General features: G+C 46.4%; 1 protein-coding gene and 1 pseudogene across 1 annotated transcript in view; one reads left to right on the top strand and one right to left on the bottom strand.

The window, feature by feature from the left end:
• The first annotated feature begins 4,118 nt into the window (after positions 1 to 4,118).
• The window catches only part of mycbpap (mycbp associated protein), a 72,983-nt gene continuing 57,539 nt past the window's right edge, over positions 4,119 to 19,562 (top strand). Inside the window, 2 exon segments of the mRNA XM_055653896.1 lie at positions 4,119 to 4,269; positions 9,519 to 9,646. Of these exon segments, the coding sequence (XP_055509871.1) occupies positions 4,209 to 4,269; positions 9,519 to 9,646 (189 nt within the window). The 5' untranslated portion in view covers positions 4,119 to 4,208.
• LOC129708514 (U2 spliceosomal RNA) lies at positions 18,126 to 18,239 on the bottom strand (annotated as a pseudogene).

Here is a 19,562-nt window from a genome sequence, read left to right as displayed (position 1 = left end):
GCCAACAACAATTCTAATCTCTACCAAATAGCTTGTGAGTGAATAAGAAATGGACAACTGGGAATTATGTCGTAAAATGGGAGGCTATCCTCTTTAGAAGGAAAATAATAAAGCAAATTATTATTTAAATGCAATGAGATGACTCAATGTTGTGGTACAAAGAGATCTGGGGAGCCTGATACATGAAACTTAAAAAGTCAGCATTCAGGCACAATAATTAGGAATGGTCTTTATTGCTCTGGTTTGGAACATAAGAGGGAGGTTTTAGGCATTGCTGCAAACACAAATAGAGTACTGCAGACTATTTTAAAGGAAGAGTGCTTGTTTTGTATGGGAGTAGCTCCAGAAATAGTGGATGCATTAGTAATAATCTTTCAAAACTCTTTAGGTTCTGGAGTAGTTCCTGAAGATTGGCGGGTAGCAAACGTAACTACACTTTTTAAGAAGGGAGGGAGAGAGAAAATGGGGAATTACAGACCAGTTAGTCTAACATCGGTAGTGGGGAAACTGCTAGAGTCAGTTATTAAAGATGGGATAGCAGCACATTTGGATGTGCTAGGAGGATGCTAGGAGACTGCAAGGTGACTTGGATAGGCTGGGTGAGTGGGCAAATGTTTGGCAGATGCAGTATAATGTGGATAAATGTGAGGTTATCCATTTTGGTGGCAAAAACGGGAAAGCAGACTATTGTCTAAATGGTGGCCGATTGGGAAAGGGGGAGATGCAGCGAGACCTGGGTGTCATGGTACACCAGTCATTGAAGGTAGGCATGCAGGTGCAACAGGCAGTAAAGAAAGCGAATGGTATGTTAGCTTTCATTGCAAAAGGATTTGAGTATAGGCGCAGGGAGGTTCTACTGCAGTTGTACAGGGTCTTGGTGAGACCACACCTGGAGTATTGCGTACAGTTTTGGTCTCCAAATCTGAGGAAGGACATTATTGCCATAGAGGGAGTGCAGAGACGGTTCACCAGACTGATTCCTGGGATGTCAGGACTGTCTTATGAAGAAAGACTGGATAGACTTGGTTTATACTCTCTAGAATTTAGGAGATTGAGAGGGGATCTTATAGAAACTTACAAAATTCTTAAGGGGTTGGACAGGCTAGATGCAGGAAGATTGTTCCCGATGTTGGGGAAGTCCAGGACAACGGGGTCACAGCTTAAGGATAAGGGGGAAATCCTTTAAAACCGAGATGAGAAGAACTTTTTTCACACAGAGAGTGGTGAATCTCTGGAACTCTCTGCCACAGAGGGTAGTTGAGGCCAGTTCATTGGCTATATTTAAGAGGGAGTTAGATGTGGCCCTTGTGGCTAAGGGGATCAGGGGGTATGGAGAGAAGGCAGGTACGGGATACTGAGTTGGATGATCAGCCATGATCATATTGAATCGAAGGGCCGAATGGCCTACTCCTGCACCTAATTTCTATGTTTCTATGTTATAGAGAAAGTTCACTCAGTTGATTCCTGAAATGGAAGAATTGATGTATGAATACGTGTATGTTGGATCTATACTTGTAGGAATTTAGAGGAATGAGGGTTGACCTTAATGGGGAAAAATAGGACTTTGAGGAGGATTATCAGGGTTGATACCAAAGCTATATTTACCCTAGTGGGAGGTTTCTAAAACCAGGGGTACACGTTTGGATTAAGGGATCTCTCATCTCACATGGTGATTAGGAAAGATTTCTTTGAGGGTAAAACATCTTTGGAATTCTCTTTGTTATGGAATTGTGGAGGCAGAATGATTTAGTATATTCAAGACATAGATTTACCAGACATATAAACTACCAGAGAGTGAAGTGGATGAGGAGAGTGAGAAAGTGGTGTTGAGGCCAAGATTGGGTAAACCATGGTTTTACTGAATGGTGGAACAGGTTTATGGGGCAGATTGGCCAGCTCTATTTCACATGATGCAGGAGAGACCCAACAGCGCTCATGGGATAGACCAGGAGGGAATGAGCCTTGGTCTTAAGTATTAATTAGACCCTGTGAGGGGTTAGAGTCAGTTTAAACATGGGCAAATAAGCCATTTGATGATTATCACTTATTGCCCTCCCTTGGCTGGTGTAACTACTTTTTCCAAAGATCATTACTGAAAAAGGTATTAAGGCACAGAATGTATTCAAGATGGGGGATTTATTTCCAACCACTACATGGCTCAATAGCATCATAACTTATCTAGGATAGCGGATAAAAAGATAGAGCTTGCAGCCTGGGCCTGCGGGAGAACCAACCTTTGACAAAGGGTTACCTGATGTTGCTGTTAATAACCTATGTGTTGCAGATGAATCTGTGAATGACACATTGGAAGTGAAGAGGCACATTACATCGACAATACTTGTAACATCTACAAACATATTAACTCAAGAAAAACTCATCAACAGTGTGATTAAGTACCATGTAAAATGCATTGAAAGAAAAGGAAAAACCTGCAGATCTGAAAAGTCTGAAATAAAAGCACAAAATGCCAGAAAAAACTCAGCAATTCAGGCAGCATTTGGTGAGAGAGGGAGAGAAACAGTTAATGTTTCGGGTCAATGAATTTCATCCAAACTGGGAAATACACTATCGGGGTGGGGTGGTGGAGCAGATACAATAATGGTGTTTAAAAGGCTTTTAGATAGGAACTTGGATATGCACGAAATACAGGCATGTGGATCACATTAAGTAGAGACTAGTTTAAATAGGCATCATGTTTGGCACTGACATTGTGGGCCAAAGGGCCTTTCCCTGTACTGTTCTGTTCTTCGTAAGTGCACTGCAGCGTAGTCACCAGCTTACATTTGGTTTGTGCAATGAAAAGGAATCCACTTTATGAATTCACAGGGAAGAAGGGTTTGGCTCCCCAGAAAATAAGAAGTAAATAGGCCGATGCTGCCTTTTCTGCAGATGCAGTGCGTGAGAAGTGTGGTGAATGTTAGTGGAGGCGGAAGGGTAAGGTGGATTCCTTAGGAACACTGAGGGGAAAGGGGGAAATGGGTTGTGTCTGGCACTGGCATCATGCATGAATGAATACGTTTATTGGCCTAGTATTCACATACAAGGAATTTGCCTTGGTGCTCTGCCCGCAAGTGAAAACGACATACTGTGCCAGTTAGGAATGACACATAAAACATTAAAAATTAATAATAAAACATTATAGATTAAACATGTGAATTAAGTAAAATACCAGAGCAAAAGGAGGGTATAGATTTTTGGTTATTGAGTAGAACTACTACTCGTGGAAAAAAGCTGTTTTTATGTCTGGCTGTGGCAGCTTTGACAGTCCGGAGTCGCCTTCCAGAGAGAAGTGATTCAGAGTTTGTGGCCTGGATGAGAGGGATCAGAGATGATCTTACCTGCTCGCTTCCTGGCCCTTGCAGTGTACAGTTCATCAATGGAGGGAAGGTTGCAGCCAATAACCTTCTCAGCTGATCAGACATTGCTGCAGCCTCCAGATGTCGTGACTGGTGGCTGAGACACACCAGACCATGATGGAGAAGGTGAGGACAGGCTCTACGATGGCCTTATAGAATTGGACCATTATTGCCTGCGGCAGATTGTGCTTCCTCAGCTGCTGCAGGAAGTACATCCTCTGTTGTGCCTTTTTGACCGTGGAGTCGATGGTAGCCCCCCATTTAATGTCCTTGGAGATGATGGTTCCCAGGAACTTAAAATACTCCCATGTTGAAGTTAGCACAAATAATGTATTGTCTGCTGAATGCGGAGGCTGATGGGATAGATGTGGATACATCATGGGCTGTGGGTTTCCAGGGGCAACTTATTCTCTCACCAACTGTGTATAACCCTCGGTCAAGTGGGCTCTGGGGCCAGCACTCAGTGGGGGCGGGGTTATGTGCCAGATGCTGCATGTTTCCATGGCGAGGGCGGACGTTTGGGTGTTGCTAGAGGTTGCCATGCACTGGTGGTTGCCCGGCGCTCATGGCTGCCAGGGAACAGTAGTTGCCAGGCACAGGTGGTTGCCAAAGCTGCCGGTGGTTTCCAGGCGACAGAGGTTGCAAGCAATGATGCTGCTCCTCTAGTATCTTTGGTTGCAAGGAAACACCAGGGAATAGGTGTTTGGCAGGCGCCGGTGGTTGCCAGGCGCCGGTGGTTGCCAGGGAGCGGGTGGTTGCCAGGGAGCGGGTGGTTGCCAGGCGCCGGTGGTTGCCAGGCGCCGGCCAAGCGCGACCAGCCTAGGCCTGTCGGCCGGTTCGCCGAGTGGAGACATGGGGACGCGCGCAGGCTCCAAAGCCTCCCGGAGAGATGGTGGGATGCGGACTCCCCCAGGTACGGCAGCGGGGTTTGGAGTACGGAGACACTCAGCGATGCGCCTGGGGCCGCTCCCTCGGCCTGCGGCGATCCAGCAGCCCGGGGTCGCAGATGGGCAGTAGCCAAAGCTTCCCTTCCTGCTTCTCCATTTGTCTTGAGGGAGTCCACCAGCCCACTGCCCATGGCTGCCCTTCCCGTTCAGCCCCCCATCCCCACCCTACTTCTATTTCCTCCACCTCTTATCTCTCTTCCCACTACCCCCTCCCCTTTCCCTCAGTCCCAATCACCTCCCTTTCTGCTCACCCCCTCTTCCCTCTCCCCTATCTCATCTACCCCTCTCCTCTTCCCTCTCCATCTTCTTCACCCCTGTCTCTTATTCACTCCCTCTCCACGACCCTCTATCACACCTGACCTGAGTGATACCACCTTTCCGCCACCGCTTATTTTGCAATTAAGCGCTTCTCTCAAATCAAAGATTTGACCTGGACCATTTTCACATCTCCCTACCGTTTCTACACCTGACTATCTCCATTGCAGGTAACGGGTTACTGACCGACATCTAATACAAACCCGCTGACTCCCATGGCTATCTGGACTACACTTCTTCCCACCCTGCTTCCTGTGAGGACTCTATCATTTCTTTTCATTTCACTGCACATCTCGTATGTGTATTCAATGAATAAACTTGACTTGACGACTCTATCCCCTACTCCTAATTCCTCCGTCTACGCCGCATCTGCACCCAGAATGAGGTGTTCCAGACCCGGGCATCGGAGATAGAAACATAGAAACATAGAAATTAGGTGCAGGAGTAGGCCATTCTGCCCTTCGAGCCTGCACCGCCATTCAATAGGATCATGGCTGATCATCCAACTCAGTATCCTGTACCTGCCTTCTCTCCATACCCTCTGATCCCCTTAGCCACAAGGGCCACATCTAACTCCCTCTTAAATATAGCCAATGAACTGGCCTCGACTACCCTCTGCAGCAGAGAGTTCCAGAGATTCACCACTCTCTGTGTGAAAAAAGTTCTTCTCATCTCGGTTTTAAAGGATTTCCCCCTTATCCTTAAGCTGTGACCCCTTGTCCTGGACTTCCCCAACATTGGGAGCAATCTTCCTGCATCTAGCCTGTCCAACCCCTTAAGAATTTTGTAAGTTTCTAAAAGATCCCCTCTCAATCTCCTAAATTCTAGAGAGTATAAACCAAGTCTATCCAATCTTTCTTCATAAGACATTCCTGACATCCCAGGAATGAGTCTGGTGAACCTTCTCTGCACTCCCTCTATGGCAATAATGTCCTTCCTCAGATTTGGAGACCAAAACTGTACGCAATACTCCAGGTGTGGTCTCACCAAGACCCTGTACAACTGCAGTAGAACCTCCCTGCTGCTATACTCAAATCCTTTTGCTATGAAAGCTAACATACCATTCGCTTTCTTCACTGCCTGCTGCACCTGCATGCTTACTTTCAATGACTGGTGTACCATGACACCCAGGTCTCGCTGCATCTCCCCTTTTCCTAGTCGGCCACCATTTAGATAATAGTCTGCTTTCCTGTTTTTACCACCAAAATGGATAACCTTACATTTATCCACATTATACTGCATCTGCCAAACATTTGCCCACTCACCCAGCCTATCCAAGTCACCTTGCAGTCTCCTAGCCTCCTCCTCACAGCTAACACTGCCCCCCAGCTTAGTGTCATCCGCAAACTTGGAGATATTGCCTTCAATTCCCTCATCCAGATCATTAATATATATTGTAAATAGCTGGGGTCCTAGCACTGAGCCTTGCGGTACCGCACTAGTCACTGCCTGCCATTGTGAAAAGGACCCGTTTACTCCTACTCTTTGCTTCCTGTTTACCTGAACCCCCAATGCCGTGTACTTTAAGATGTCCTCATGTTCCCCTTGTAAATAGATCATTCAAAGCTTCCCCAGTCTAGTTTCAGTCAATAAAATACTGAATCAAGCACTTGAGCAACTAAACTTTATTTTGAATAACACAACTCCCCTATACAATACCTAACCACCGCGGGTTCGATCCTTGTATCTGCTTGGCCAAGCCCTTCTAGCCTCGTGCAAGCAGAGACACTCGAAACGGTCACGCAATCCCAAGCGTTCTTCCAGAAGATCTACATCAGACCTCGTGGGAGCTACCTTTTATAGGTCCCTGAAACTTGAGGGGCCGAACCACATGGAGGTGGTCTCTGTTTAGTCCAATAACACATATTGATCAACACAGTACATGATTGACAGTTCCCTAACCCAATAACATAGTAACTAATACATTGTATTTAAAGAAGCTTCGAGAAGGAAGCTAACATAGATGAATAATGCAATATGTGCCTAGGGATTCAGACAACCCAGGCAAAGCTTAATATTTCAACCAATCAACAGCTATCCAAATAAGGCTTCGCAACATTATTTACACTATGTATATCTGGTTTGCATTGACCCAATCAGTTCCATGCATTTTACACCTTATTGTAAGACTTCTGCAGATGTCCCACTCTTTCTCTGCAACTCTTATCTGGGCCACAGACAAACTGGCACCATTCAGCAGCTTGTCTCAGTTCTGCAAAGGCACATTTAACTTGACCAAAATGGCCTAGCAGCACACAAGCCCTTACTCAATTTTAATACCATGGCTGCTCCAATCAGGCCAGGATCAACACCCTCTTCTATTATAGGTGAGGCTCTCACCAGGGTCTCCTCTATATTCCGCAGCTCCGCTCTCACTCCCCGTCCCCCCACTTGTAACAGAGACCCCCATGTCCTCACCTTCCATCCTAACAGCCAACCGACAATTTCGCCACCTCCAATGAGATCCCACCACTGTCCACATCTTCCCATCTCCTCTCCTCTCTGCTTTTCGCAGACACTGTTCCCTTCAGTAACTCCCTGGTCAATTTGTCCCTTCCCACCCAAACCACCACCTCCCCTGGTTCTTTCCCTTGCAACCGCTGGAAATACTACACTTGTCGCTTTACCTCCCCCCACGACTCCAAGGACCCAAGCAGTCTATGCAGGTGAGGCAGCGGTTCAACCAAAACCTCCTCCAACCTCATCTACTGCATCCGCTGTTCTAGCTGTCAACTTCTCTACATCGGTGAGACCAAGCGCAGGCTTCGCCCAACACCTCAGCTCACCTTGATCACTTCGCCCAACAACTCCGCTCAGTTCACAATAACCAACCTGATCTCCCGGTGGCTCAGCATTTCAACTCCCCCTCCCATTCCAAATCCGACCTTTCTGTCCTGGGCCTACTCCATTGCCAAAATGAGACCCAGCTCAAATTGGAGGAAAGGCACCTTATATTTCACTTGGGTAGTTTACACCCCAGCCGTATGAACATTGACCTCCAATTTCAGGTAGTCCTTGCTTTCTCCCTCCTTCCCCTCCTCTTCTCAGCTCTCCCACAAGTCTACTTTCTCCGCCTTTCCTTTCTTTTTCCTGTCCCCCCGACATCAATCTGAAGAAGTGTCTCGACTCAAAACGTCGTCTATTCCTCCTCTCCATAGATGCTGCCTCACCCGCTGAGTTTCTCCAGGATTTTTGTCTACCTATGAAGTAAAATTTAATCATTTGATAATATAGATACAGATTTAGTCAGATTCCCAAGCGTTCTGTGTAATTTCCCCAGAGGCAAATATTATTGACCCTCTCCAATGCTGGCACATCCTTCCTCAGTTATGGGGATGTCTGTCATACCAATAATTCCATGTGTTAGAATGGTGAGGATACACCCAAATAGTTGGAGTAACTCAGCGGGACAGGTAGCATCTCTGGAGAGAAGGAATGGGTGATGTTTCAGGTCGAGACCCTTCTTCAGTCTGAAGAACTGAAACATCACCCATTCCTCTCCAGAGATGCTACCTGTTGCACTGAGTTACTCCATATTTTTGTGTCAATCTTTGGTTTAAACAGCAACTCCAGTGCCTTCCTACACATTTAGAATGGTGAAGATCTCTTTGGAGAAGCAATCATTATTGCTCCATCAGGTTAGTGTTGGAGAAGAGCAGCTGCATAATTTGTTGTGGAAAAGGACCTTGTGTTCAGAGCCAATTTTCTTCTACCTCTTTTACCCGCTTCCTCTCGGTTAACTTGGTCTGCAGTCTACTTCGCCACTCTTTCATGTTGGAAGTCTAGAGGTGTGTCCTTAAAAGTCTCGTATCCTGATGATCATGGTGTAGACCCCAGTAAATTTAACCTGTTTTATTGTTTGCCAAGCTGCCTCAGTTGTTCTAAAATTGTTTGCTTGCAATTCCAACACAACTTTGGAAGTAAATCAGTACTTGTGTCAAAAAGTCATCAAGGACCCACACCATCTTCATCAAGGACCCACATCATCCTGGCCACACACTCACCTCCCCGCTACCTTCAGGTAGAAGGTGCAGGAGCCTGAAGACTGCAACGACCAGGTTCAGGAATAGCTACTTCCCCACAGCCATCAGGCTATTAAACTTGGCTCGGACAAAACTCTGAACATTAATAGCCCATTATCTGTTTATTTGCACTTTTTCAGTTTATTTATTAATGTGTGTATATATTTATGTAATGGTATATGGACACACTGATCTGTTCTGCAGTCATGCCTACTATGTTCTGTTGTGCTGAAGCAAAGCAAGAATTTCATTGTCCTATCAGTGACACATGACAATAAACTCTCTTGAATCTTGAATCTTGAATCTTGAAGTGGTGCTGAACAGAGCAACCTTGCAGCCTGTATTCAAATCCTAACCCCTGTTTGATGGGCCTTTATCAAGGAAACTTTGCTCAGTATTAAACCCAATGTCACTGATTTTTCAATGTTTAATGAATTTGTTACTCTCTGTCTGACTCGCACTCTCCTCCTGTCTTCAACATATTCTTCATTTGGAGAATGCTTTTCTTGTCATGGGAATGTTTGCTGGGTTATTGCATTTGCAGATTTAATGACATTTTGCACACACTGTGCCTGTTCTGGGAGCATCTGAGGAGTATGGAGCAAGTGTTACCGAGTACCATTGCTGGAACACCTGAAAGGTTTTGAAGGGACAGTGAAGTAGGGAAACCGTTACTTTATATCTATGAGATGGTTTAATGAAATAGTATCTGAACCATGCATTGGCTGGTCTGGGACTCTGAATGATCAGAGGATAAGGACATACTTTGTATTTAGCCCATACTCATATCTGAACTATATCGAAGAATTAAAGTCAAAGTGTAATTTTTATAGAATGATGTTGTTCATAATTGATCATCTGGATAATTTTGTTATTAGTGGAGAAGAAGAAGGAGAAAAAGGAGATTGAAGAAATTGTTCCAATTGTGGAGGAGCCAGAGAAGGATGATGTTTTGAAGGGAGAAGACATCATGGCCCTGGCAATAAAACCAGAAGACCTGACTAAGGTACGGAGTGGTGTTTTGTTTTTACAGTCTGGGTGATGCATTTGGGGATGCATTTTTACAGCGTGACTGTGTTTACCTGGGCTTTGTGCTGAAATGCCGATATGGGTGGAAGTCTACAGAGCAAGACTACAGTGGTCAAAGGTACAAAAGACTACAGTGGTTACGCTGTCACCTTTGGGTCAGATGTTTGTGAGGAAGCTGTACCAGATCAAATACCTCACAACTCTTTGCCAAAAGTGTGATTTATTCTGGAATTATTTTAACAAATCTTTTTTTTTTTGCAATAATTAATTGCATTTTCTTAAAAATACTTTCCTCTCCCTGTGAACCAGAAGCTGCAGTTCTTTAATTCTTTTTGATTCAATCACTATCGAGGCCAGTATTTATTGCCAGTCATAACTGGGAGAGTGCTGCTGAGTCATCTTGTTCAACTCCTCAATTATTAGGCAGAGAGTTCCCTCATTTTGGTTGTGCAACAGTGAAGGTACGACAGCTTGTTTCCGGGTTAGGATGATGCGTGACTTGGAAGGGAACTTGAGGCGGCTGCATTCCCAAATGCCTGCAGCATATTTGGGAGGAATTGTGGAAGGTGTCTTGACCAGTTACAGTCTTGCCTGTCATGAGGGTACACACTGCAGTTGCACTGGAGGCAAGGAATGTTTATTGTGATGGATGAGGTTTGGTTTAAGGGACCACTTTGTCGTGGATGGTGATATGTTTTTGAGTCATATTGGAGCTCCAGCCAGGCATCAAATGTTGGGAAAGAAGGATAAGAAGTAGAGAAATGAAATGAATATTTTTGTATCTATCTTCAACGGAAGGAAGCATGGAAAACCTATATTCACAGATTTAGTATGAATGACGGTGTAAAGGAGATTAACCTGAGTTAAAAACTAGTATTAGAGAAGTTCATGGTACGAAACCATGATAGATCCTCAATATCTTATGATCTGAGTCTTAGGGATTTAATGGAGGACAAAGGTAATAGTGGATGCAGAGATTTTCATCTTTCAAAATCCTATGGAATCTAGAATGACTTCCCACAGATTGAGAGATAGAAAATATAATCCCAGGATCTAGGAAAGGAAAGAGAAAATTGGGAGCTGCATAAACCAGTCAGACTGACATCAGAACAAAAGAACACAAGAATTAAAAGCAGGAATAGGCCATCGGGCCACTTGAGCCTATCTCGTGACTCATCATGATCATGGCTGACCATCTATCTCAGTGCCATTTTACAGGTCCAACAACACCTTAGGGTTGTCAACTTTCTCACACCCAAATAAGGGACAAAGGGTCAAAATGGTAAGATTAAACGAGAACTTATCAGTTTGAAGTTTGATCTGTATTTTATGAAGAGTTACGATGAGGGATTACGTGAAGAACCCGTCCAGCATGCATGCGCGACATACTTCAAAGCAGTGGTGTGGAATCACAGAAAGACGCAGTAATTGAAATAAATATAGTAAAGAAAAGGAGAGCTTAGATACCAGTTTGATCTCTATTATTGAGGGTGGGAGCGGAGGGCACGTAATCCCTCATCGTAACTCCTCATAAAATACAGATCAAACTTCAAACTGGTAAGTTCTCGTTTAATCTTACTATTTTACTTCGGAGTCACGTGAGTGACTATGTGAAGATTTTAAAGCTCTGTGATTTCAAACCGTGTAACAGTTCATACTTCACTCGCTGCCGAAGTCATTCGAGGGAGGAAGTATGTTATCGTAATCAACCATGAATCTGTTTGTAAAACAATAATGGTGTTATTAACAATAACAAGACCAAAATGCTCCCCCGGGCTTAAATTATATATTTTTTGCAGATTCTAATACTTTTTCTGCAAACGATACAGGTTCTGCCAGCGGCTTGTTATAAAAGTTTGGAACGTATACTCCCTAGACCACCCCGCTGTAGCCAGGATGTGGTCCATAGGCACGTCCATCCTCTTAGTCACTGATGTGGATGCTGCCCTGGTGGAGTAAGATTTATACACGTTAGTATGTACTCCAGCAACTCCCAGTACCTGCTTGAGCCACTTGAGATAGTTTGGCTCGTCACCCGACCATAAGGTTTCTTGTGGCTGACCCATAAGGCTTTTTCTCTCCCTCGAGGATTACTTATTGTGTCGATGTAGTTCAATAAGTGAGTCATGACCCATAACCATGGTTCAAGTGGGTATGCCCAGAATTCCATGACTAGACCTGATGTTCCTGGTCTGCTCTGTTTGACCAGCCCCTAATGGTAAATGTAACACGGTCTAGTAAACCATATTGTCCAATCGTAGTAGATGGAGGAACTGGACTCTTTGTGCTGAGACAAGACCATCAGCATGACTGTCTTCAGGGTGGGCTGTTCCAGGGTGAGGGACCTGGCTGGTGACCATCCCCTAAGGTACGTCAGGTCCATACTGACATCCCAGATTTTGGTGTACCTAGGTCTGGGGGATTAGAGTTGAATATGCCTCTCCTGAATTTGATCATCAGCGGGTAGTACCCTATGGCCTGTTGTCCTGGTGCCCGAATTAAGTAGGCTGACAGAGCACTTCTGGCTGTGTTGATGGCACAGTAGCTGAGTCCTTCATTGTGGTGAAGACCTGCCAGGAACTCCAGTACAGGTTTTGTTGTAGTTAAATATGTTGTTCCTGTATTTGAATAGTATCTTCCCACTCCTTGATGTTCGCCAAGTATGTTCCCTAGTGGATATGCGATGGGATGCTATCATCGTGTTGATAGTGCTATTTGACAATCCAGGCCCAGCAGTGGTCTTCCCAATTCTGCAACCCAGGCCCAGTAATGGTCTTTTAAAATCTGCAACCCAGTAGTTTAATTTATCGTGGCATGGGTGGCTTATGCCTGAAACTGGGTGAGTTGATAAGTCTGGGCTATTGGGAAATCATTAGGGTTTTGATGACCATGCCGAGGACCACTGGGAACCATGACTGTGGGTTTGCGTAGTACCCGACTGATGAGGCCGTAGTACCTGACTGATGAGGTAGGAAAAAAGGGGGGAGAACATAGAGATTAGATCCCCCCCTCCCCATTAGTTCAGCGTGAATGTATTCATTGCCGCTGCCTCAAAGTTTAGTTTCATGCGATATACATCGGTACGTGGTGATTCAATTGAAATACCGGGAAATCTGGTGTTCCATGTTGCTTTGTAATTTCAGCAAATACTTTGGTTTAATATGTCCGTTTACAGTAATTAGCTCACCTGGTAGGTATGGGAAAACAATAGCGGCGGCGGGAGATTCAAATTGACAACGGTCCCTTACCGCGAGTCGGCTTCAACTGCTTCAATTGCCGACTGAGGTATATTTCCATCCCGGACGAGGTCTGGACCTATCACCTGACTAGGGACCACTGGGGGGTCGCTCCGGTTGCGGTGGTCTGTGGTGTTTCTTTGGCCGTTTTCGGCTGTGGAACGATCGTCGCCCTGCGGCCTATATTGCTAGCGGCTAGCTGCTAGCCGCTAGAACCGCTAGAATCCTGCACGCTGCCCGGAGAGGACGCTGGCGCTGACTGGTCGCCGCTTCTCCGCCCGCCGTTCCCCCCCCCTGTCTGTTACCTACCTGTTACCTGTTACCTACCTGCCTGTCTGTTACCTACCTGTTACCTGTTACTTACCTGCCTGTCTGTTACCTGCCTGTACCTGTGCCTGTGCGCTATCGACGCTGGACACCTCCCTGCACCAGTCACGCTGGATCCTCTCTGCACCCGCACCGCTGGACAACCTCTCTGCACCCGCACTGCTGGACAACCTCTCTGCACCTGCACTGCTGGATACTCTCTGCACCCTCATCGCTGGACTACCTCTACACCTGCTCTGCTGCCTCAATGCTGGACACCTCGCTGCATCTGCACTGCTGGACAACCTCTCTGCTCCCTCACCACTGGATACTCTCTCCACCTGCACCTGCACTGCTGGACACCTTTCTGCACCCTCACTGCTGGACACCCCTCTTCACCTTCTCTGCTGGACACCTCTCTGCACCCTCACCATCAGAGACAACCTCTCTGCTGCTTGGGCTCCTCATCATGCTCAAATATTCAACTCTACAAATGACTGGTTTCTTCAACAACCACATCCCATCCTGCATCCAAGTCTTTAAACAGCTTAGACTTCTACGTCGACCCCGTTTCATCCACAGAGGCTCTCGAATCAAGCTTGTTTACTTCAACCATGGACATTCCATTCCATTCATCTGCTCACTACCATGCTCTACCCCCCCTCAACTGCGTCACCCCCCATCCCAGCTGACCGCACGCACTGTCAACCGGGACAACCTCAGATCTCTCCAGCCTGCCCCCATCCCTCCACCCTCTCATAATGCCAACTTTGCCCTCGTCAACACCAGGTCGCTCAACAACAAGCCCTTGCCCTCCATGAACTAATCCTTGACAACACTCTGGACTTCCTTCTGCTCACTGAAACCTGGCAACAACCCAATGTCTTCTTCTCCCTCAATCAAGCATCCCCACCTGGATTTAATTACATCTCCAAACCCCGCCCCTCCCGCCATGGAGGTGGCCTCGCTGTTATTTTCAACCAAAACTTTCGGATCACTGAACTCACCCTCCCCCCCAGTAGCATCATTTGAATTCCTCGCCTTCAAAGCCCTTTCCTCCATGACAGTCATCCTCATTTACCGGCCACCTAAACCAAACCCCTCCTTCCTATCTGACTTCACTGAACTCCTCACACTTGCCTCATCCCTCTCCCCACGTCTGCTGCTACTTGGTGACTTAAATATTCACATGGACTCTCCTCCTGCAAGCTCGCATCTGAATTCGCCTTTTTACTTTCACTCTCTCTCACTCAGCACGTCACCTTTCCCACCCATGACAAAGGTCACATCCTTGACCTGGTCTGCTCCACGAATCAACCGGTACTCGACCTCCATCCATGCCTCTTCCCCCTCTCTGATCATAAGCTTATACGGTTCACCATCCCGTCTCCGACACCTCGCCCCCGCTTTCTCCGAGAAATCACCTTCCGTAATCTAAAATCCATTGATCCCCACCATCTCTCTGACCTGCTCTCCACCACTCTCCCCCTGGACTCAACCCATATCTCACCTGATGATCTCACCAACCATCTCAACTCCACCTTGTCTACCTCCCTTAACACTATGGCCCCCCTCAAACAAGAACCGTAACTTTCATCACATCTTCACCCTGGTACACACCTGCACTTCGTAAACTGAAACAGACTGATCGCCGACTTGAACAACTCACAAATAAATCATCTCTCACAGTCCTCCTTGAAGCTTACAAACTCCACCTCACTGACTACAAAGATGCCCTTATTGCTGCAAAATCTGCCTACCTCTCCTCCATATTCACCGGCCCCTGCCTAAACCACAGAACCCTCTTCTCCACAGAAGGCAACCTCCTCAAGCCTCGAGCCAACACTCTCCCTACGTCTACTCCGGATCACTGCAACTCATTCCTCCATTTTTTCGCTGATAAAATCAGCACCATCTATCAATCTTTATCCCCTGTACCCGACTCCCCAGCATCTACTCCATCACCTACCAAGGCCCCTCCTTTCAACATCTCCACTGACCTCCTTACCCCTCCTCCACACTGCTTCCTCTCCCAGTTTGACCTGGTCACCTCTACTGAAATCTCCAAACTCATCAGCTCTTCCAAACCCACTACCTGCTCACTCGACCCTCTCCCCACTCCCCTGCTGAAGTCCTGCCTCCCCGTTCTCTGCCCCTACCTCACTAATTTCTGCAACTCCTCATTGTCCCAAGGAATTGTCTCCTCCGCTTTCAAAACTGCTGCTGTCACACCAATCTTAAAGAAACCTGGTCTTGATCCCTCCTCTCTCATTAACTACCGCCCAATCTCAAACCTCCCCTTTCTTTCAAAAACCCTGGAGCGTATCGTTGCGTCGCAACTTCATTCCCACCTCCTTGCGTATAACGTACTTGAACCCCCCCAATCTGGCTTTCGCCCCCTCCATAACACAGAAACTGCTCTCCTCAAAGTCCTCAACGACCTCCTCACCTCTGCTGACACTGGTTCCTTCAACATTCTCATCCTCCTCGATCTGAGCGCAGCCTTCAATACAGTGAACCATAACATCCTGCTCACCAGACTCAAAGACCTTGGCATTGAAGGCTCTGCACTCAGCTGGCTCCGTTCGTACCTTTCCAACAGATCCCACTTCATCTCTCTCCACAACCACACCTCTGCTACAGCCACAGTCACTCAAGGCGCTCCCCAAGGCTCCGTACTCGGCCCCCTCCTCTTCATCATCTACATCCTCCCCCTTGGTCAGATACTCCGCCACTTCAACCTGGACTTCCACTGTTACGCCGATGACACCCAGATCTACCCCCGCACCAAACCGCCCCCCAACCCCCCCCCCCCCCTTTCCCATATCAACTCCTGTTTGTCAGCTATAAAAACCTGGATGCAACATAACTTCCTCAAACTCAACAGCGATAAGACAGAATTCCTCCTCATAGGCTCCAAAGCCACACTCAGAAAAATTAATAACCCCACTCTCACCATCGACGGCACCACTGTCTCCCCATTTCCCCAGGCCCGCAACCTTGGCGTGATCTTTGATTCCACCCTCTCCCTTGAGCCTCACATCCGCCATGTCATTAAAACCTCCTTCTTTCATTTCCGCAACATCGCCAAACTCAGACCCTCTCTCACACCTCCCGCTGCTGAAAGACTCATCCATGCCTTCGTCTCCTCCCGACTGGACTATTGCAACTCACTTCTCCTTGGCATCAGCTCCACCTACATCAACCGACTCCAACTGGTCCAGAACGCAGCCGCCCGACTCATCACCCACACCAAATCCTGGCATCACATCACTCCAGTCCTCAAACAACTTCACTGGCTTCCCATCTCCTACCGGACCACCTACAAAATCCTGGTCCTCACCTACAAAGCCCTCCACCATCTGGCCCCCCCATATCTCACTAACCTCCTCTCCCCCTACCAACCCTCACGGTCCCTCAGATCCACATCAGCCAGTCTCCTCTCTCCATCCACGTCCAACCTCCGCAGTTTTGGGGACAGAGCCTTCTCCAGGGCAGCTCCCAGGCTCTGGAACTCCCTCCCCCAACTGATCCGCAATTCCGTGTCCCTCACCATCTTCCAGTCCCGCCTCAAGACCCATCTCTTCACCTCTGCCTATCCTTAGCCCCACGTCCCCCTCCCTTTCATCTGTGCATTAATTGCCTCATATTGTGTTTTGAACTGAATTCTGTCTTTACTTGGTGTACTAGTCATGTCTCTACTATTTATTTCATTCCCCTTACATGTTTTTCCTCTATCTGCTAAATTTTTGTAAGGTGTCCTTGAGACTCTTGAAAGGCACCCATCAATAAAATGTATTATTATTATTATTATTAACTTTGCTGATGGTCGAATATGTTTGACGACATACGGTTACCAATTGTTAAATAAATTGTCACATGATATCGATTTATTCTGCCCAAGTGGTTGGTGTATGCCACCACTGTGATGTTGTTAATTTATAAACGAACATGCAAAATGGTGCACTACTGAATAATATGCTTTTACCAATAGAACGTACTCAATATTTCCAACTAGGTTTTACGCCCAGTGTCTATAGTGATGACGACTCCAGATTAGTCCATTTGCCACCATGTTCTGGGTATGGGTATTTAGTTTAAACATTAGCACCTTAGCTCTAATGGAAAGGTTCAAGTTAAGTAGCTGGTAATGCTGCTACTAACTCCCAATTACTCTAGCCACTTGTTGAATGGTTGGTTGATTGATACCATTAATTGTTACAGGTTGTGTCATATGCTGACTCTCCTTATGGCAATGTTATAGATGAGTGGGTAGAGTTAATTGAATACCAGATAGTCAATAGTTGTGGATGGTGTCAACGTAGATCTATCTGGATTGTATGACAGGCTCAGGCTAAATAAGTTTTAGTAGCTAATGCTGCTGATTAGCTATTCCCATGGATTTGTCTGTCGTTAATATCATAGAGACAAGCCATGATGATATATTCCTTAATAGTGTCAGGGCTGGTTTGAATATCTGGGAACAGTTTTGGCTCATATTAGCCATTGTCAATAATTTATACTGCCATAGTTACCCCATCCAGGTAAATTGGTATCTCCGAAATTTTATGAATGGGTACTGAATAGTATGCATCTTTTAAGTTGATGTCTACCATAAAGTATCCTAGGAAATCCATGGTTAGCAGTTACAATTTTCCATAAGTGTGTAACCTGGTGAAAATACTCAAGTGGTAAAGTCAATGATGGTGCGACATTCACCATCTTTGGGTTTTTTGGTACCAAAGGTTCATATTAGGCTTCTTATGACCCCTTGTATATCAATGATGGTGCGACATTCACCATCTTGGATTTGTTGGTACCAAAGGTTCATATTAGGCTTCTTTATGACCCCTAGTATATCTTCTCCAGTTAGCTAGTCCCTCATGTTCTTTTTTAGTGGGAGGGTAGACCCCTTTGGGGTGCATGCTGAACTGGTAATATATGGTCCCTAGATAAGGGACATATCAGATATTAAACTGATAAGAACAGATACCACACTTGATCTTAGCCAAAAGGCCGAGAAGTGATGGGTTTCTTAATTAAATTTTTGTCCTTGAATACTTTTGGTATATAACTACCAAGTGTGATAGTTGTTCATGTTCCCAACCCTTCATCTTTTATGTGATGGTAGGAACCATACTTATCTGTCTTCACTGTTGTTTAGTGGTGTGTTCATTTCTTCGGATTCTGGTTCCTTGTCTGTAGGGATGGTGTTGTTGGGGGGGGTGGCACATTTTCCATGGGGCCCGCTCTGGACCCTGGCCTGAGAGGGCTTACGGGGGTTGGTATGTGGGCCCCGAGCTTTCACCAGTACTATTAAGTGGACGCCTACTGGTGGACGCGTGGAGGTACTGCTGTCTGGTTTTGTGTGGTGCTCATTCCAGGCCCTGCCCTCTTGATGCCGAATATTTTAGATACTTTGTCCAGTTTCTTAGGCTTGATTTGGTAACTTAGCCAGATAGCAGGATCTGTGGTTGTGAGGTCGGCGTTCTCACAGTCGTGTGAATTTTTTAGGTTGAGGGCAGGTTTTATAACTTCCTTCGAGAAGTTTCGGAGCATACTGTGAACAATAGGGTCAGGTGTTTTGCCATACTACCCTGCCTCTCTGGAATGAGCATGCGAAAATGATAGCCGACGTCAGGGGTATCAAATGTAATTTAAGATATTTGGGTTTTAAAAAGCTATGCTCAATGTACCCCCCAATAATGGTGGGCACTTTGAGTAAATGCAATTTAGGGGAGGCGTGATGAAATCCAACGCCTCATGACTACCTGTTTTGGAGAGGTTTATTTGAAAAGAACAGGTAGTAAGCTGGCCATCAGTTGAGACTGAAAAGCCATCTCGCTAGTGGTGGAGCTCTTCCTGATCCTGTACCTCAAGCATACTCCCGATGTTGTTCAGCCAGTGACCCCTCTTCTTGACCAGCCCAGCCCTGGTTGCCATCGATCCCTCGATAAGGGAGATGGCCAGTGCTGTAGTGCACTGGAGTGGGAGTGTTATGCTCCCTTGGCGAGCTTGCCCCTGGTCCTGAGGCAAGTCTCGCTGGAGTTTTTGGCTCCATGACCTTACTCTAGGCTTGGAGAACAGACACTTACTTGCTCTCGGGTGGTAGTTTGAAGTGCTGATTCCATCTCCCGTGTCTGTCTCCAGCCCGAGGTTTGGTTGCTGGCTTTGCTGCTAAAGGCTGCCTGCCGTTTTCGGGCGGCATTTCTGCGGTTCTCGGGCGGCGAGTCTCCTTGTCGGGAGTATGCAGGGGTTACCGGCCGTTTTTTTATTTCCCTCCAGTCTGCTGCTGTTGATCAGACAGCTGTTAGCGGACTGGGCATCGGCTCAGTACCCTGACTGTGGGCC

This window comes from Leucoraja erinacea, chromosome 23, assembly GCF_028641065.1.
Source record: "Leucoraja erinacea ecotype New England chromosome 23, Leri_hhj_1, whole genome shotgun sequence".
Classification (NCBI taxonomy): Eukaryota; Metazoa; Chordata; class Chondrichthyes; order Rajiformes; family Rajidae; genus Leucoraja; species Leucoraja erinaceus.
The sequence above is the reverse complement of the archived record's forward strand: the minus strand, read 5'-3'. Positions and strand labels throughout refer to the sequence as shown.